Here is a 20,228-nt window from a genome sequence, read left to right on the forward strand (position 1 = left end):
TGCGGGCGCCACCAACCAGCCAGCAGGGGTCGTAATCGCACTAGTCTGAGAGCGAGTCCCCATCCGGCTTAATCCCGCCCCTATCTGAACAACAGGCCAATCGTTGTTCATGTGGCCGCTCAGCCGGCAGTCAGAGCCGAGATCCGATACGATGTATTCGAGATCTCAGCTCTGGTGAACAGCGTGTGTTTTTACCGCTGCGCCACCTGAGCGGCAGGGTTATAACAATTTTAAAATCAGACAAAATTAATTCACAAAGCTACTCATAACGTTATTCAGGGTTGTACTTAATGTGCAGTTTTACACTGTTAGGGATTGACGCAAGATTTTGTGGTTTAGAGATCACTAGAACATCTGGCAGTTCTCTTTTCCTGTTTATTTTCCACTGGGAATACATACATACATCTGTAAGGGTGTCAACACCCGTCATGTCAAATGGGATTTAAGTCACATATTTTGAGTGCATGTTAAAACCACCTCCTTGTTTCTGCACTCACTGTCCATTTTATCAATTCCACTTACCATATAGAAGCATTTCTATATTTCTATACACTTCTATATGTACAATTACTAACTGTAGTCCATCTGTTTCTCTGCATCATTTGTTAGCCCTCTTTCATGCTGTCCTTCAGTGGTCAGGACTCTCCCAGGACCACTACAGAGCAGGTATTATTTGGGTGGTGGATCATTCTCAGCACTGCAGTGACACTGGTACATGGTGGTGGTGTGTTAGTGTGTGTTGTGCTGGTATGAGTGGATAACACCTCAGTGTCACTGCTGGACCGAGAATAGTCCACCAACCAAAAATATCCAGCCAACAGCGCTACGTGGGCACTGATTAAGGTCTAGTAGATGACCAACTCAAACAGCAGCAATAGATGAGCGATCGTCTCTGACTTTACATCTACAAGGTGGACCAACTAGGTAGGAGTGTCCAACAGAGTGGACAGTGAGTGGACACGGTGTTTAAAAACTCCAGCAGCGCTGCTGTGTCTGATCCACTAATACCAGCACAACACACACTAACACACCACCACCATGTCAGTGTCACTGCAGTGCTGAGAATGATCCACCGCCTAAATAATACCTGCTCTGTAGTGGTCCTGTGGGGGTCCTGACCATTGAAGAACAGGGTAAAAGCAGGCTAAAACAGTATGTAGAGAAATAGATGGACTACAGTCAGTAATTGTAGGACTACAAAGTGCTTCTATATGGTAAGTGGAGCTGATAAAATGGACAGTGAGTGTAGAAACAAGGAGGTGGTTGTAATGTTATGGCACTCTTTTATACCTGTCTGCAAATGGAAATGTAGTAGCAGCTGCCCGTTCAGTACCTCTTGTGTTCTCCATTTAAAGCTCATAGTGTGTTCATTCACAAGAAGTAGCTGTTCTTTTCCCTGTAAGCATGTGTTGGAAACTTGATAATGATCCTTACTTGCTTGGAGTATTTTTGGCCTTCAGAAAGTATCCAGAAAGATTCCTGGGAGGATTTTATTATTTCTTGTACGACACTGAATTAAGAAAATAGAAAAACTTTTTTGGTTACATCTATATGTGTGTGTTTTTCCTGTATTTCAACTTTTGAATTACCTTATTTTTTATTGTTTTGTTAAGGGTCAAATAATTAAAATCATGTTTGTGGATGAAGAATAAAAAGCAAAATGCCAATTCCTAAATCCTTTTTGTGTCTAATTTGCATAATCCTGCTAATCCACATCAAGGCTCTATGTGGTAGATAATCTGTCTGCTGGGCAAAAGGAATAAAGAGATTAAAAGAGATAAAACAAGCAGGTCATCCACCTAGTGTAAAACATATTAATGAATGTATTTAAACTTATTGTATTTAGACTGAAATGTTGTACACACTTGAATATATACTTGATATGAATTTGTCATATGAATGAGGAAAGGATATGCTAAAAAGCAAGTGTGTGTTTCAGACTCTTTCTGGCTGTTGGGGGAGGGGTGGTATCTTCTTACAAGTTAATATGATACACATATCATGTCGGATCTCCTGTCTGAAGTACATTTAAAGCAGCCAGTGAATAGAGCTGGGCGGTTCCTGAATCACCCGGGATTCGAATCTTCGTACTGAATCAAACTGACTGGCTGCTGCTAAGTACACAAGGCGAGTGAGCAGCTCACTGGAAACACCACAGACTGTGATTTGGCTGAACCGACTCCACTCCAGTCCGTGAATCTAAGTAATAAGTTAAATATTCCAATAAACAGGCGGTTAAACACACTGGCGTTTGTGCGCATGCTATTATTATTATTATTATTATTATCAGTAGTAGTGGTATAGATTTAGTAATGCAGCATATTTTCTTGTAAGCAAAACAACAACAAAACATAGTGTATATATATTATTATTAAAATGCAAATGCTTACAGGCTACTTTAGTGCTGTACCACTTAAGGAGTATCATAGCCCTTCCCCATGGTAATTTATTGACTGTTTGTTTTGGTGCCACTGTGGCTGCCTGACCGGGTCAAGTTACCATGGCAATTTGTTGTTGACCATCCCCCTTGAACCCTTGAACCATTAATATACCCATCCGTGACTTGACTCGGACGCTAGCCTAAAGACTCGTGACTTGACTCGGACTCTAGCCTAAAGTCTCATGACTTGACTCGGACTCTAGCGTAAAGACTCGTGACTTGACTCTGACTCTAGCCTAAAGTCTCATGACTTGACTCGGACTCTAGCGTAAAGACTCGTGACTTGACTCGGACTCTAGCCTAAAGTCTCATGACTTGACTCTGACTCTAGCCTAAAGACTCGTGACTTGACTCGGACTCTAGCCTAAAGACTCGTGACTTGACTCGGACTCTAGCGTAAAGACTCGTGACTTGACTCGGACTCTAGCCTAAAGTCTCATGACTTGACTCGGACTCTAGCCTAAAGACTCGTGGCTGGACTCGGACTCTAGCCTAAAGACTCGTGACTTGACTCGGACTTCAGCGTAAAGACTCGTGACTTGACTCGGACTCTAGCCTAAAGTCTTGTGACTTGACTCGGACTCTAGCCTAAAGATTCGTGACTTGACTCGGACTCTAGCCTAAAGACTTGTGACTTTACTTGGACTCTAGCCTAAAGACTCGTGACTTGACTCGGACTCTAGCCTAAAGACTCGTGACTTGACTCTGACTCTAGCCTAAAGACTCGTGACTTGACTCGGACTCTAGCCTAAAGACTCGTGACTTGACTCGGACTCTAGCCTAAAGTCTCGTGACTTGACTCGGACTCTAGCCTAAAGATTCGTGACTTGACTCGGACTCTAGCCTAAAGACTCGTGACTTGACTCGGACTCCAGCCTAAAGTCTCATGACTTGACTCGGACTCTAGCCTAAAGTCTTGTGACTTGACTCGGACTCTAGCCTAAAGTCACAGCCATGCTATTTTGATAAATATAGCCACATGGACTCGGGACGACTTTAGAAAACCGTTGTTACTTAACAGATCCACTGTGTCTTCAAAAAACGCAACCTGAAAGTCTGTTGTGCTTTATAGAGAATCGGCTTTAAGTTCCCTGAGTCTGAGTTCATCTCAGAGGAGCCAAAAGACAAGCTTCACCATGTTTTCAGGAAGAATAGACGTTCTCCTTGACAAAGATAAAAAGAACCATCCAGATTTATCAGCAAAAGGTGCAAAAATGAAGGTTTCACTAAAACTATATTGAGATTTTTGAAAGACACATGCTGCCATAAAAGGTGATGTCTTTTTCCAGGCCTCATTCTTCATGCCCTTCAACAGTGTGGCTTCATAGACACAGAGTGCATGTGCTTGACTGTCCTGCCTGCAGTCCAGATTTGTCTCATATTTGTCGCATCTGAAGTCTCATATTAAGCAATGCTAAACACGAATCAAATTCTAAATGTATGTTATTTATATATATATATATATATATATATATATATATATACTGTATATATATATATATATATATATACAGTATATATATACTATATATATATACTGTATATATATACTGTATATATACTATATATATTATATATATAACATACAGTGGGTCCAAAAAGTATTTAGTCAGCCACTGATTGTGCAGGTTCTTCTACTTAAAAAGATGAGAGAGGTCTGTAATTTTCATCATAGGTACACTTCAACTATGAGAGACAAAATGAGAAAAAAAAATCCAGGAAATCACATTGTAGGATTTTTTAAAGAATTTTTTTGTAAATTATGGTGGAAAATAAGTATTTGGTCAATAACAAAAGTTCAACTCAATACTTTGTAACATAACCTTTGTTGGCAATGACAGAGGTCAAACGTTTCCTGTAAGTCTTCACCAGGTTTGCACTCACTGTAGCTGGTATTTTGGCCCATTCCTCCATGCAGATCTCCTCTAGAGCAGTGATGTTTTGGGGCTGTCGCTGGGCAACACGGACTCCACACATTTTCTGTCTGACTGTTTGAGGCTGTGGACAGGTGTCTTTTATACAGATAACGAGGTCAAACAGGTGCCATTAATACAGGTAACGAGTGGAGGACAGAAGAGCTTCTTAAAGAAGAAGTTACAGGTCTGTGAGAGCCAGAAATCTTGCTTGTTTGTTATTGACCAAATACTTATTTTCCACCATAATTTACAAATAACTTCTTTAAAAATCCTACAATGTGATATACTGGATTTTTTTTCCCTCATTTTGTCTCTCATAGTTGAAGTGTACCTGTGATGAAAATTACAGACCTCTCTCATCTTTCTAAGTAGGAGAACCTGCACAATCAGTGGCTGACTAAATACTTTTTGACCCCACTGTACATATAAATACATTTAGAATTTGATCATATAGGGTATCAGGGATCAAATTTGCCAAGACAATAGGTTGACATTTCCATGATGCCAGTACATTTTTAAAACCTACCCAAGTTAGACAGGAGCAAAGAAAATAAGTAGAAGAAAAATGTCCCTGTTGGAGAAGGAAGAACGGAAGGACAGCTATAATGGTGGGATTAGTTGAAGAGCGCTGGATTTGCTTCACTTGACTTGAATAGAATTTTGTGTGTGTTTGTGTGCTGATGTGGTCACTTTGCTGTTGGTGTGTGTTGCATGGTGGTTTTGTGAGTTACAGCATCTGTGTGTGCATGCACATACATGTTTAAAATCAGTGGTCGACATGCTTTGCTGCATGCGGTCTTGTGTGGTCAGTGTGAGTGTGTTGTATTATGTCTGTGTAAATGCAAATACAGGCCCATTTTGTGTGTGTGTGTGTGTGTGTGTGTGTGTGTGTTGCCCAGGTTTGGGCAACCTCTCGATGTGTGTTTGTGTTGTTTCCTTGTTGGTGTGAGTGTGCACTTTTTCGTCCTATGGAAAATGCTGTATTGTGTCTGTACAGCATGAACGTATACACCGAAGTGAATAACACTGATTATCTCTTCATCACGGCACCTATTAGTGGGTGGGATATATTAGGCAGCAAGTGAACATTTTATCCTCAAAGTTGATGTGTTAGAAGCAGGAAAAATGGGCTTTGACAAGGGCCAAGTTGTGATGGCTAGATGACTGGGTGAGAGCATCTCCAAAACTGCAGCTCTTGTGGGGTGTTCCCGGTCTGCAGTGGTCAGTGTCTATCAAAAGTGGTCAAAGGAAGGAACAGTGGTAAACCGGCGACAGGGTCATGGGCAGCCAAGGCTCTTTGATGCACGAGGGGAGTGAAGGCTGGCCCGTGTGATCCGATCCGACAGACGAGCTACTGTAGCTCAACTTGCTAAAGAAGTTAATGCTGGTTCTGATAGAAAGGTGTCAAAATACACAGTGCATCACACAACGGGAGACCAACACAATATTAGGAAGGTAGTCATAATGTTATGCCTGGTCGGTGTATATTAGCCAGCTAGCTTACAGGAATGCACCTCTACTGTCTGTAAAATGTGCTAACTAAATAACAATACATTTATAAAAAAGCATTGCATGTTCAGTTGTTTGGATTTCTGGACATACATAGTTAGTTATCACCAGGGATCAAATTGGCTAAGACAGTAAGTTGACGTTTCCATAATACATTACAGTAAATTTTTAAAACCTACCTAAGGTAGACAAGACAAAAGCAAGAAGCTAGTAAATTAGCGATCAGATAAGCAGAGGAAAACGTTATTTGTCAGTAATTTTATAAACCCCTGGAAGGACAATTTTGTGTGTGTTTGTGTGCTGATGTGGTGGCTTTGGTGTTGGTGTGTGTTGCACGGTGGTTCTGTGAGTTACAGCATCTGTGTGTGCATGCACATACATGCATAAAATCAGTGGTCGACATGCTTTGCTGCATGCGGTCTTGTGTGGTCTGTGTGTAAATGTACAAATACAGCCCCATTGTCTGAGTGTGTGTGTGTGTGTGTGTGTGTGTGTGTGGTGTTTCCTTGTTGGTGTGAGTGTGCACTTTTTCATCCTATGGAAATGCTGTGTTGTGTTTGTACAGCATGAACATATATTAGCCAGCTAGCTTACAGGAATGTAGCACTACTACTGTCTATAAAATGCATTAATTAATAAAGCAATAAGCCACGAGAGACCGTGCGACGCGTCGTGCCTAAAACGTCTTTCCCCGTGATAAAATCATAGCAGTAACGCACCGTCTCGAGTGGCTTATTGCCTTTATAAAACGGCGGTCAACATAAAATATAATAAAATACAACAATGTTCAATTTATAAATGTTTTTATTTACAAAAACACTTACAATAAAGCATTCTTCCGCGACCACAGGTAGTTCGTTAACAGTGTTGCTAGGCAACATGAGGGCGAACATAACATTCACTTTTTCTTTTCAGTGGCGTATTAATATGGAATGATGTGAGGTGGTCATAGGTGTGCGTTTATCGGGGATTTTACAACCGCTTCGAACGCGGCTCAGCCAATCAGATTTTAGGACCGGAACTAAACGTTTTATAAATAGCAATATGTGTTGTTTATTGTATAAGCATGTTTATACAAAATCTGATCCGACCAAAGTCATTTGGCTGGAAAAAAGGCGTCCAAGAAGTGCTGTAATAAGTGTTAATTAGGGTGACCATATTTTGGATTTTAGAAAACAGGATGGCAGCATGGGGCAGACGGACAGTATTTCCATGTACAGCGGGACCTTGTAACTCAACTTCTTCTAAACTCAAAATCTTTGAAACTCATTCACAACGCCATTCATCGAGAAATGTGTACCCTTAAACCCAACATTTACCTTAAACTTTTGTTTAGAAATATTGGTATCGGGTATTTGCCCGATACCGCGCTCATTAACTTGTACTCGTACTCGCAAACGAGGCTCCGATACTAAACATCCGATACCGTGTGCCTAGTGCACGTTGCTGCGTTATGCCTAGTTCACACTACACGATTTTTGCCCTGATTTTCGTTCGGCGACTGGTCGGCGCTAGATTTGCCGGCTCGGGAGCAACTCGGCGTTCGCAAAAATATTTATTAACCTCCAACTCACTACAGAACAATCCATGCTATTCGTGTTGCCAAATCCACTCAGATTCATTTATTTTCCTCCTTGATTTCATCACGTCAGCGCACAAACACTTTGATCACTCGCTACTTGTTGACGTGCATTTTTGGACGTGGTATCATTAAACTTCTCGTCACTTCTCACGGGTGTTTTTGTTTAAAAAAAACGGTATTCTAAATAGGTATTGGTATCGGTATCGGCAAGTACAAAAATACATGTACTTGTACTCGTACTCGGTTGGGAAAAAATGGTATCGATGCATCCCTACTTTTTTTATTATTATTATTTATTTAATTTCAAATTAACAATGAATAGCCGCTTGGCTTGAGCGGTGCAGTAAGACATCATCAAAGTGCGCATATGAGACGAATCTGCATTTGTGTGGAATAACTGTTAAATCCACTCTGCTCATAAGTTCTCTCCACTAATGAAATTCCTCACTCGCTTTAGTACAGTAAGTCACTTTAAGCTTTGTGCACCACCACACTCCATAGGCAATAACTGTTTTCAATTGTATTTCAGTGTTTTTATATTATATTTGTGTTATTTTCAGTGTACAAATGTCAAAAGCAACCCCATTATTTTACATTAGTCACGGGACCATGGAACATACATCCTTATGGGAAAAAATACCTAGAAACTCAACGGCACTCCCAGAACCAACTGACGTTGAGTTTTAAGTTGCCACTGTAATTGCTGGCACCAATGTGTATTGGGTAGGGGTTTAAATATTTGACAAATAAATAACCATGCAATTATGCTTTTGTATTTTAATACATAAACATCTACTCAGGCCAACTAACAAATGCCTTTATGGTCAGAAAATCTTATTACCTTCAATTAGCGTTTGGTCCTAAACAATAATAACATATAAAACAAAAATAAAACGGCTTATAAGTAGAGCTATTTCGACAGAATGTGGCACTATCACGATCTTAGTATGCAGCGTCTACACAGACACAAGTGTCTAGAAGGTGGCCGAAGCCCGGTGATGAATTGGCACCCTGTCCAGGGTGTTCTCCCAGTGTTTCCTGGTGAAACCAGACCAGTCACAAACCTGAATAAGCTTTGTTCATTTTTTGGCTACATTATGTGATGTGATTGTGATGTTTTCTGATGATTATTCGTCTTTCTCTGTGTCTGGCTTCATTTGTAGAATCGACGATGAGGCTGTGGTTGACAGGGGAGCCTCGTACGTCAAAAACCTGCGTGACAAAGAGGAGGTTGAGGGTAAGATAAACACACACGCACATGCACGTACACACACTGTGCTAGAATGTTTTTGCCAGGAGTCAAGTTATACCCGACACCCAAACAGTAGGTTGCTGCTATATTGACTGATTGATTTGATTGTCTGCTGTGCATACCTGATCTTGTCCAGTCTTGCCTTTAATGCCTTTGCTGACGCAACCCTCCTGTTTTTACTGGGCTTGTGACAGGCACTAAGAGGGCACCGACAAGTCTCCTTCCAATGGCTTGGCAGGTTAACCCCTAAGATATAGCCAGTCATGTCTGTGTAGACGTATGTGTAGACACCCATCTGCATAGATTCGAACCCTAGATCCCACCGGTAATGGGCTAGAGTCTTTTACTGCTGCATGGCATGTAAATAGTATAGTGCAGCACTAAAACACGCTAGCACATCGCTGCTGAGATCTCAAGCCTACACAGACATGATTGGATATCTCTGAAGAAGGGTGGACCAAAGGGATTCTGGCTGGTCCATGGCATCTACAAACAGACGAGGAATAATGGAGATCAGTGCGTGACTCTCTGCATGCAATACTGATCCATGTTTGTTTGTTTGTTTATTAGGATTTTAACATCATGTTTTACTCTTTGGTTGCATTCATGACAGAAACGGTAGTTACTCATTATACTACACAAACGGTAGTTACTCAAGATTCATCAGTTCACAAGGTTATATCAAACACAGTCTTGGACAATTTAGTGTCTCCAGTTCGCCTCACTTGCACGTCTTTGGACTGTGGGAGGAAACCGGAGCATCCGGACGAAACCCACACGGACACGGGGAGAACATGCAAACTCCACACAGAAAGGACCCGGACCGCCCCACCTGGGGATCGAACCCAGGACCTTCTTGCTGTGAGGCGAGAGTGCTACCCACTTAGCCGCCGTGCCGCCCCTGATCCATGTGAGAACCCACCTTGTGCAGGTGAAAAGAAGCAATTGGCTAATGCACACGTGTCGAAAGGGGGCATGTGTCAGGTACGGCCCTTCTCGGACTCTAGCCCATTACTGGTGGGATCCAGGGTTGGAATGTTTTCAGTGCTATCAGGTGGGCAGGTGTCTACACAGGCATGACTGGCTATGTCTGGAAGGGAGGGGGGATTGGTGAACAGCCAAGCCATTGGAAGGTGTACTTGTCAGTTCACTCTTGGTGCCAGTCACAAGCCCAGTTAAAAATAGTAAGATTGAACCAGCTGTAGCAATAGAGGAGGGATACCCCCGGGTAACTGGATACAACTAGATTGGGAGAAAAAATAGGAAACAATGCTTAAATGGAATGATGCAGATGTTGATGCCAGATGAAAAGGTTCCAAAATTCCACAAACAATTTCTTATTGCTGGTTTATGACTTTGCCATGTTGAAAGTCACTGTGGACTTGAGAGTGAACCCAGTCTACTGCAAACATCTGACTAATGAGATTACACAACGTACTCGATCGTATACACTGACTCGCAAAGTCAATCACACTAATTCAAATCGTTTTTATCTAACGTATATCTTTCTTTACCTTTCACTAATAATCAACACACGTTCTGTCAATCACATTACAGGATTATGGGTAATAAAGTTAATAAGCGAGGAACACGTTACACACATGAAGACATTTACAATGTCTGTGTCTATAGACACGCACACACGAAAACAAACACACACAGAAGCAGGCCTGCGTGTACACACACTTCTCTGCCACATAGATGCTAAATTCAGTATGTTTGCAGTATTTCAGGATTAAATCCAATGGCTATTTGCGCAGGCTATCAATAGCAAACCCTCTAACCACAGCAAACACACTTACTCAAACATTAGTCATTGTGGGCACATCAACTCGTTCACACCTTCTTACTGTTTTCAAATGGCTTTTAGTTTCTGCTCTCCTGATCCTGGCCTTCAGCGCAATATGGCAAAATCTACACACACCGAGACCGCAATCACAATATACACAGATCAGCCATAACATTAAAACCACCTCCTTGTTTCTACACTCACTGTCCATTTTATCAGCTCCACTTGCCATATACAAGCACGTTGTAGTTCTAAATTCACCCTGTTCTTTAATGGTCAGGACCCTCTTAGGACCACCACAGAGCAGGTATTATTTAGGTGCTGGATCATTCTCAGCACTGCAGTGACACTGACATGGTGGTGGTGTGTTAGTGTGTGTTGTGCTGGCATGAGTGCATCAGACACAGCAGCGCTGCTGGAGTTTTTAAATACCGTGTCCACTCACTGTCCACTCGATTAGACACTCCTACATAGTTGGTCCACCTTGTAGATGTAAAGTCAGAGACGATCGCTCATCAATTGCTGCTGTTTGATTTGGTCATCTTCTAGACCTTCATCAGTGGTCACAGGACGCTGCCCACAGGGAGCTGTTGGCTGGATATTTTTGGTTGGTGGACTATTCTCAGTCCAGCAGTGACAGTGAGGTGTTTAGAAACTCCATCAGCGCTGCTGTGTCTGATCCACTCATACCAGCACAACACACACTAACACACCACCACCATGTCAGTGTCACTGCAGTGCTGAGAATGATCTACCACCCAGATAATACCTGCTCTGTAGTGGTCCTGTGGGGGTCCTGACCTTTGAAGAACAGCATGAAAGGGGGCTAACAAAGCATGCAGAGAAACAGATGGACTACTGTCAGTAATTGTAGAACTACAAAGTGCTTCTATATGGTAAGTGGAGCTGATGATATGGACAGTGAGTGTAGAAACAAGGAGGTGGTTTGATGAAGTGCTGTTTGGAAACACTAAGTGCAGGACTTACTTACACCTAAAGGTGATCAAGAGTACCCAATCCACCCTTTATGCTGCACAACATATTCATATTCCAAGTAGTTTTGCCATTTCATTTCACAAATTCTTGGTTTTGTTTTTGCCAGTTGAGCAGCTTGGTCAGTTTTCCGAAAGATCATCAAAACATTTAATGGTTGTCATGGTGAATTTATTGTCAACATTTCCCCGGAATATACTATAAATATTTAAGGAAAATGTTGACAGTACATTTACAGAGGCTGGTCCGCCTAACAAAAACAACCTCCAGATTTTGAGTGCTGCAGGGGTTTAGGTCAGATTATGGGTAAGCAGTACTATGATGTGGGTAAAGAAAAACAGACACTGGTACACAGTTACAAGTAAAGCTTGATGTGATGTTTTTTTTAGAAAGGAAATGGACCAGAACGTACAGTTGTACCACTTTTGAGCCAAAGTTCATAAAGGCTTTACTATTTTGGCATAACAAGTTAATTAAGACATGTGACTCCCAACTGATTATTTAGTGCCTACACTGTTATTCTGTTTGTCCCAGAAAAGTGCTATAGAATTATGTATGAATATATACACTGATCAGCCATAACATTAAAACCACCTCCTTGTTTCTACAGACACAGCTCCACTTAGCATATAGAAGCACTTTGTAGTTCTACAATTACTGACTGTAGTCCATCTGTTTCTCTGCATGCTTTGTTAGCCCCCTTTTACCCTGTTCTTCAATGGTCAGGACTCTCCTAGGACCACTACAGAGCAGGTATTATTTAGGTGGTGGATCATTCTCAGCACTGCACTGACAGTGACATGGTGGTGGTGTGTTAGTGTGTGTTGTGCTGGTATGAGTGGATCAGACACAGCAGCGCTGCTGGAGTTTTTTTTTTAAATACTGTGTCCACTCACTGTCCACTCTATTAGACACTCCTACGTAGTTGGTCCACCTTGTACAGTGTATCACAAAAGTGAGTACACCCCTCACATTTCTGCAGATATTTAAGTATATCTTTTCATGGGACAACACTGACAAAATGACACTTTGACACAATGAAAAGTAGTCTGTGTGCAGCTTATATAACAGTGTAAATTTATTCTTCCCTCAAAATAACTCAATATACAGCCATTAATGTCTAAACCACCGGCAACAAAAGTGAGTACACCCCTTAGTGAAAGTTCCTGAAGTGTCAATATTTTGTGTGGCCACCATTATTTCCCAGAACTGCCTTAACTCTCCTGGGCATGGAGTTTACCAGAGCTTCACAGGTTGCCACTGGAATGCTTTTCCACTCCTCCATGACGACATCACGGAGCTGGCGGATATTCGAGACTTTGCGCTCCTCCACCTTCCGCTTGAGGATGCCCCAAAGATGTTCTATTGGGTTTAGGTCTGGAGACATGCTTGGCCAGTCCATCACCTTTACCCTCAGCCTCTTCAATAAAGCAGTGGTCGTCTTAGAGGTGTGTTTGGGGTCATTATCATGCTGGAACACTGCCCTGCGACCCAGTTTCCGGAGGGAGGGGATCATGCTCTGCTTCAGTATTTCACAGTACATATTGGAGTTCATGTGTCCCTCAATGAAATGTAACTCCCCAACACCTGCTGCACTCATGCAGCCCCAGACCATGGCATTCCCACCACCATGCTTGACTGTAGGCATGACACACTTATCTTTGTACTCCTCACCTGATTGCCACCACACATGCTTGAGACCATCTGAACCAAACAAATTAATCTTGGTCTCATCAGACCATAGGACATGGTTCTAGTAATCCATGTCCTTTGTTGACATGTCTTCAGCAAACTGTTTGCGGGCTTTCTTGTGTAGAGACTTCAGAAGAGGCTTCCTTCTGGGGTGACAGCCATGCAGACCAATTTGATGTAGTGTGCGGCGTATGGTCTGAGCACTGACAGGCTGACCCCCCACCTTTTCAATCTCTGCAGCGATGCTGACAGCACTCCTGCGCCTATCTTTCAAAGACAGCAGTTGGATGTGACGCTGAGCACGTGCACTCAGCTTCTTTGGACGACCAACGCGAGGTCTGTTCTGAGTGGACCCTGCTCTTTTAAAACGCTGGATGATCTTGGCCACTGTGCTGTAGCTCAGTTTCAGGGTGTTGGCAATCTTCTTGTAGCCTTGGCCATCTTCATGTAGCGCAACAATTCGTCTTTTAAGATCCTCAGAGAGTTCTTTGCCATGAGGTGCCATGTTGGAACTTTCAGTGACCAGTATGAGAGAGTGTGAGAGCTGTACTACTAAATTGAACACACCTGCTCCCTATGCACACCTGAGACCTAGTAACACTAACAAATCACATGACATTTTGGAGGGAAAATGACAAGCAGTGCTCAATTTGGACATTTAGGGGTGTAGTCTCTTAGGGGTGTACTCACTTTTGTTGCCGGTGGTTTAGACATTAATGGCTGTATATTGAGTTATTTTGAGGGAAGAATAAATTTACACTGTTATATAAGCTGCACACAGACTACTTTTCATTGTGTCAAAGTGTCATTTTGTCAGTGTTGTCCCATGAAAAGATATACTTAAATATCTGCAGAAATGTGAGGGGTGTACTCACATTTGTGATACACTGTAGATGTAAAGTCAGAGACGATCGCTCATCTATTGCTGCTGTTTGAGTTGGTCATCTTCTAGACCTTCATCAGTGGTCATAGGACGCGCCTCATGGGGCGCTGTTGGCTGGTTGGTGGACTATTCTCAGTCCAGCGGTGACAGTGAGGTGTTTAAAAACTCCAGCAGCGATGCTGTGTCTGATCCACTCATACCAGCACAACACACACTAACACACCACCACCATGTCAGTGTCACTGCAGTGCTGAGAATGATCCACCACCTCTGTAGTCGTCCTGTGGGGGTCGTGACCGTTGAAGAACAGCATGAAAGGGGGCTAACAAAGCATGCAGAGAAACAGATGGATTACAGTCAGTAATTGTAGAACTACAAAGTGCTCCTATATTGTAAGTGTCTGTGTAGAAACAAGGAGGTGGTTTTAATGTTATGGCTGATCAGATTTTTCCACATTTAATGTAATCTATAATCTGTACAATAACATTTAAAACAAGGGCGCCCAGGTGGCACAGCGGGTTAATTCTCTAGCACACCGGTGCTGGGATTCTGAGCTCCCTGAGTTCGAATCTCAGCTCTGCTACCGGTCGGCTGGGCGCCCTCCTAGCGGGCATAATTGGCAGTGCCTGCAGCACACAAAATTGGCCATTAACCAGACTGAAAGTGAGTGGGGTCTTCGATGCTGTGCAAGGACCCTGGTTAGTATCCCAAGGCGCCTGTACAGACAGTGGAGGAGATCAGTGCGTGGGTCTCCGTGTGCGAATACTGGCCTCACGCACAAATTCACCGAATGTGTGAGCGAATAAGAAGGGGCCGGTGGACTGCGCACGTGTCGGAGGGAGCGTAAGGCAGACAAATATACCCACCTCGGACACGACCGGAGTCTCCAGCAGCGGAAGACGAATTGACTGAGCTAAATTGGGAGAATAGGGGAGAAAAAGCATAAATAAAATAGCAAAAACAAATATTTAACATATTAAAAAAGTTACAAAAAATTACAAATCACTGATTTTATTGGCATTTCACTCTTTGTCCTAACCCTTTGTCCTATGTATGAAAGCGCAGTATGTACAGCGTGTGTAGGTTTGTACAGTATGTTTGTGAGGGAATACCCTTTGAGAGCTGCTGTTTCCTGTCTGATCAGCTGAACAGGAAGTAGTTGTTGTTTATTCACATGCTAATGAGTGCAAAATAACAGCGTATTTGCTTACTCTGCTAAAAGGGCCTACACAGTCTGCAAAAGCATACACAGCACAAACAATGACAGAAAGAGCTTTTGTTGTGCTTATTGTTATTGTTATTATTATTATTATACTACTAATATTAAAATTTATTATTATTTACATAGATTGTCATATAATTGCCTGTTACTTTGTGCATTATTAATTGTGTGTGTGTGTGTGTGTGTGTGTGTGTGTGTGTGTGTGTGTGTGTGTGTCTGTGTTCAGGCCATCATACAGTGTACATCGGTGTAAATGTGCCAAAGAGTTACCATCGCAGACGGAGACACAGAAGACGTTCAAGTCAAAAAGAAAGGCGGGAACGCATCAATGAAGGAGCCAGTGACAAATCGGACACGGAAATCGTGGATGAATCTGCCTCCAGCATCCTCAAACCCCTCAGTAAGTCACATGATGATACAGTTACTAGCATACACCTATGACCTTAAAACTCTCGTCTATGGTATAAACACACAGAAGTGTATTGTTTTTATTATTTATTTAAATGAATCGAACAGGAACTTGATTTATAACTAAACATATTATTTAAAATGATGAGATAATTAAACTGGCATGGAGAAAAATATTGATACCCTTAAACTAAATATTGTGCAACACAGGTTTTGGAGGAAGTGACTGCAATCAAGCGTGTTCTCTATTTCTGCACTTCTCTGCTGGTCGTTTGACCTACTCTTGTTTAGCAAACTATTCCAGTTCTCTCAAGTTTGGGAGGTGTTTGTTTTCCATGTGCAAGTTTTAGCTCTTTACACAAATGTTCGATAAGATTCCGATCAGGACTCATAGCAGCTCCAAAATGCCTTAATAGTCCTCTGACCTTATTGTGCCCTGCACAGATTTAATGCACCCAGTCCCTGAGGCAGCAAAGCAACCCCAAAACATCATTGAGCCTCTTCCATGTTTTACATTAGGCATAGTGTTCTTTTCTCCTGTGATGTAAAAAAAATGAAGTAAATAATTTCAGAATAATTTAAAATAATTAATAAATAAAAAGTATACTCAATTTGCAGTATCGGTATCGGACATAAAAAAGTAGTATCGAGCCAGCCCTATTAATTATATTTATGAATTGGGATCCTCCTCAACTCTGCTCATAACTACAAGCCAAAAAAAACAACAAGCCCAAGCCTAAGCCACTTAGTCACTGAAGTCAACAGGACTTAAATCTCCTCTTTATCCTTTGCTGCTACCCTTAAGCCGCATCATACATTGTGGTTTCTCCTCATGCGGTCATTTATCAAGGTGAATGACATCAGGCTTGGTTCTCTGACACCTTTAAGGCTTTAGCATGTGGTCGCAACACTTTGGTTATAATGTCTAAAGTGTTTGCTAGCACCTAAAACCACATAAATAAAGATGAAGCAGTGGTTTGGAACAGGTTGGTAAAGCTAATGTGATTGCTCTCAGCCACAAGGGTGAGAATGGAGAAATGCTACAAAGCCTTTGGTTGCAGTAGGGTTTAAGGGTTTATTGCTCTAGGAACTTAATAGGGTGACACATCCACATCCAGAACTTGGTTTTGGAAAATTGTCATGTTTTTGCCTAAATTGTCACATGACACATATAACATGATGTTATACATGCCAAGTCTATGAGATCTAAGTAAATATAAGTTAACATTTACATTTTACATTTTCAGCATTTACCAGACGCTTTTATCCAAAACGACTTACACAATGAGCTGAACACGATGAGCAATTGAGGGTTAAGGGTCTTGCTCAGGGACCCAACAGTGGCAACTTAAACTTGGGCTTGAACCAGCAACCTTCTGTTTACAAGTCCAGTACCTTAACCACTGAGCTATCACTGCCCTTAACTTTAGTTAACTTTGTCACTGAGCCCTCTCTTAAACATTTAAATTGGAGTTAATTAGGGGAGAAGATAAAGGACATACATTTTATTTTGTTTGACAACATTTTTTTTTTTTTTTTTTTTTTTCCTTTTTCTCCCCCTTTAGCGCATCCAATCGTTCAATTTGCATCGTGCTTCCTCTGTTTATGGCGACCCCCGCCCTGACCGAGGAGATCGAAGCCAACCCATATCCCCTCCGAAACATGAGCAGCAGCCGGATGCATTTTTGCCACGCGCACATTGATGAGTTTGGCGCCACCTAGCGTTGCATGCGGAGAGACACACCCTAAGGGCACTCTTGCTCATCTCTTGTGCAGGCGCCTCTAATCAGCCGGCAGAGGTCGTAATCGCATTCTGACAGAGAGAGACCCACATCCGGTTCTTTGTCCCACCCCCAACTGTGCAACCGGCCAATCGTTGCTCATACAGCCGCCCAGCCTCGAACCGGGGAGGCAGAGCTGGATTCGAAACGATGTACTCAGAATCCAGCCCTGGTTGCAGCGTGTCTTTTTACCGCTGCGCCACCTGAGCGGCTTTCAACATTTTATTTTGTTTGAAGTACATTAATCAGCAGTTGTATCACTGGATGTGTCGTTTTTAGTGAATGTCATATGTTGGAGCTAAACTAAATGATAATAAAATCTAATAATATTGTATTATCAACCACTGGGCCACCTTTCAGTGGTCTTCAGACCTATACTTAGGAGAAGACGGTGGGCCTTACTAAACCACTGTATGCAAAAAACACAGGGATTTGAGAGGGAATAAAAAACACTGGGGTGCAACTCCACCAGCTACTCAATCCACCAGAGAACCACAAGCCAAATGCTCACCAGGAAACCAAAACAGAGGAACAAACTTGAAATGCTGCCCATGGTAGTTAAACTCCACAACTCTGCTACCGTTCTAGAATTCCCAGAAACAAAAGCTTGAAACCGCAAGAGCAAGATAGCTAGCAAAATATCCAGAAGGTGCATCAGGGAGTCAGAGGACTCAACCCACAGCTGAGATCCAGCGAGTTCTATTTAATGAGGCACAGGGAATGCTTTGAAGTGCTCAGACAGAACTACACTTTCTGTTTAACTGCACCTCCCTAAACTAAGCTCAGCAGATAAGGATTTTACATAGGTGACCTTGAAATAAAAAGACAGCTTTATAGACACGTCAGTACATAAAACATCACAGACACGGGTTTTAAAGTAAACAGGGTTGGGAAGTTTCAGAGGCTTGACATGACAAGCCCCATTATCACTCATCTGTTGCATCATGTTAGAGATAGAAACCAATCTGGGCAGCATGGTGACTTGATGAGTAGCACTGTCACCTCACAGGTGAAGCGGTCCGGGTCTTTTCTGTGTGGAGTTTGCATGGTCTTTCCGTGTCTGCGTGGGTTTCCTCCGGGAGCTTGGGTTTCCTCCCACAGTCCAAAAACGTGCAGTCATGTTAATTGGAGACACTGAATTGTTGACACTGGGTGTGTGTGTGTGTGTCTGCCCGCCCTGCGATGGACTGACGCCCCGTCCAGGGTGTTACTGTGTGCCTTGCGCCCATTGAAAAGCTGGGATAGGCTCCAGCACCCCAAAACTGGTGAACCTGATTGGATAATCGGTTAAGACAGTGAGTGAGTGAGTGAGTGTGTTTGACATTAAAGACTTGAGCTGATGAATCTTGTGTAACCAGTAACTACCTGTCCTGTCATGAATGCAACCAAAGTGTGTAAAACAAGATGTTAAAATCCTAATAAATAAACAAATAATAAATAAGAAGCCAGTCTGCTTGAAATGTACCTGTACCACTGCCTGAAAGCGATGGTTTCCAAGAAGAAGAGTAAAAACTTAATACAAGATGTCACTAATATCACTTTTATATGAGAAACTACCATCCAAAAACTGGCTAGTGGCTAATTTATAATGTTTTTCTGGTTTGTATTAATTGCTCTACAGACACCGATCAGCCATAACATTAAAACCACCTCCTTGTTTCTACACTCACTGTCCATTTTATCAGCTCCACTTACCATATAGAAGCACTTTGTAGTTCTACAATTACTGACTGTAGTCCATCTGTTTCTCTGCATGTGTTGTTAGCCCCCTTTCATGCAGTTCTTCAATGGTCAGGACCCCCCCAGAGCAGGTATTATTTAGGTGGTGGATCATTCTCGGCACTGCAGTGACACTGACATGGTAGTGGTGTGTTAGTGTGTGTTGTGCTGGTATGAGTGGATAAGACACAGCAGCGCTGCTGGAGTTTTTAAAATATCGTGTCCACTCACTGTCCACTCTATTAGACACTCCTACCTAGTTGGTCCACCTTGTAGATGTAAAGATCGCTCATCTATTGCTGCTGTTTGAGTTGGTCATCTTCTAGACCTTCATCAGTGGTCACAGGACGCTGCCCATAAGGCGCTGTTGGCTGAAAATTTTTGGTTGGTGGACTATTCTCAGTCCAGCAGTGACAGTGAGGTGTTTAAAAACTCCATTAGCGCTGCTCTGTCTGATCCACTCATACCAGCACAACACACACTAACACACCACCACCATGTCAGTGTCACTGCAGTGCTGAGAATGATCTACCACCTAAATAATACCTGCTCTGTAGTGGTCCTGGGAGAGTCCCGACCATTGAGGAACAGCATGAAAGGGGGCTAACAAAGCATGCAGAGAAACCGATGGACTACAGTTAGTAATTGTTAAACTACAAAGTGCTTCTATATGGTAAGTGGAGCTGATAAAATAGACAGTAAGTATAAAGACGAGGAGGTGGTTTTAATGTTATGGCTGATCTGTGTATGTTACTAGTATTACTAGTATTGAATTTTAGTTACAGTATAAATTTAACAGTGTAGTTGATAGGAACAGAAACTTCACCCAGCTCTGTGGAACCCCTTAATACTCAGGTAGGAGCATGATGTGCATACCTAAAAGTCCTCATAAAAATACCTAAAAGTCCTCATAAAAATACCTAAAATACCTCATAAAATTAAAAGTTAGTAGTTTAAAATATCTGTCCCTCTGGCTGATTGCCCATTTGTATGTGTGAGTTCAGGGCTCTGGGAGCTGAGATTGTGTTTACCTTAGACATAT

At 42.3% G+C, this 20,228-nt stretch overlaps 1 protein-coding gene across 6 annotated transcripts in view; it reads left to right on the plus strand.

Moving 5' to 3' along the window:
• slc4a4b (solute carrier family 4 member 4b) overlaps positions 1-20,228 on the plus strand; it is a 113,926-nt gene that overhangs the window by 30,244 nt on the left and 63,454 nt on the right. For all 6 annotated transcript variants that reach the window (XM_063011493.1, XM_063011494.1, XM_063011499.1 and 3 more), the window contains exons 2-3: positions 8,611-8,684; positions 15,505-15,678. In XM_063011493.1, coding sequence (XP_062867563.1) covers positions 8,611-8,684; positions 15,505-15,678 — 248 coding nt within the window. The remainder of the gene's footprint in view (positions 1-8,610; positions 8,685-15,504; positions 15,679-20,228) is intronic.

This window comes from Trichomycterus rosablanca, chromosome 16, assembly GCF_030014385.1.
Source record: "Trichomycterus rosablanca isolate fTriRos1 chromosome 16, fTriRos1.hap1, whole genome shotgun sequence".
In the NCBI taxonomy this organism is placed as follows: domain Eukaryota; kingdom Metazoa; phylum Chordata; class Actinopteri; order Siluriformes; family Trichomycteridae; genus Trichomycterus; species Trichomycterus rosablanca.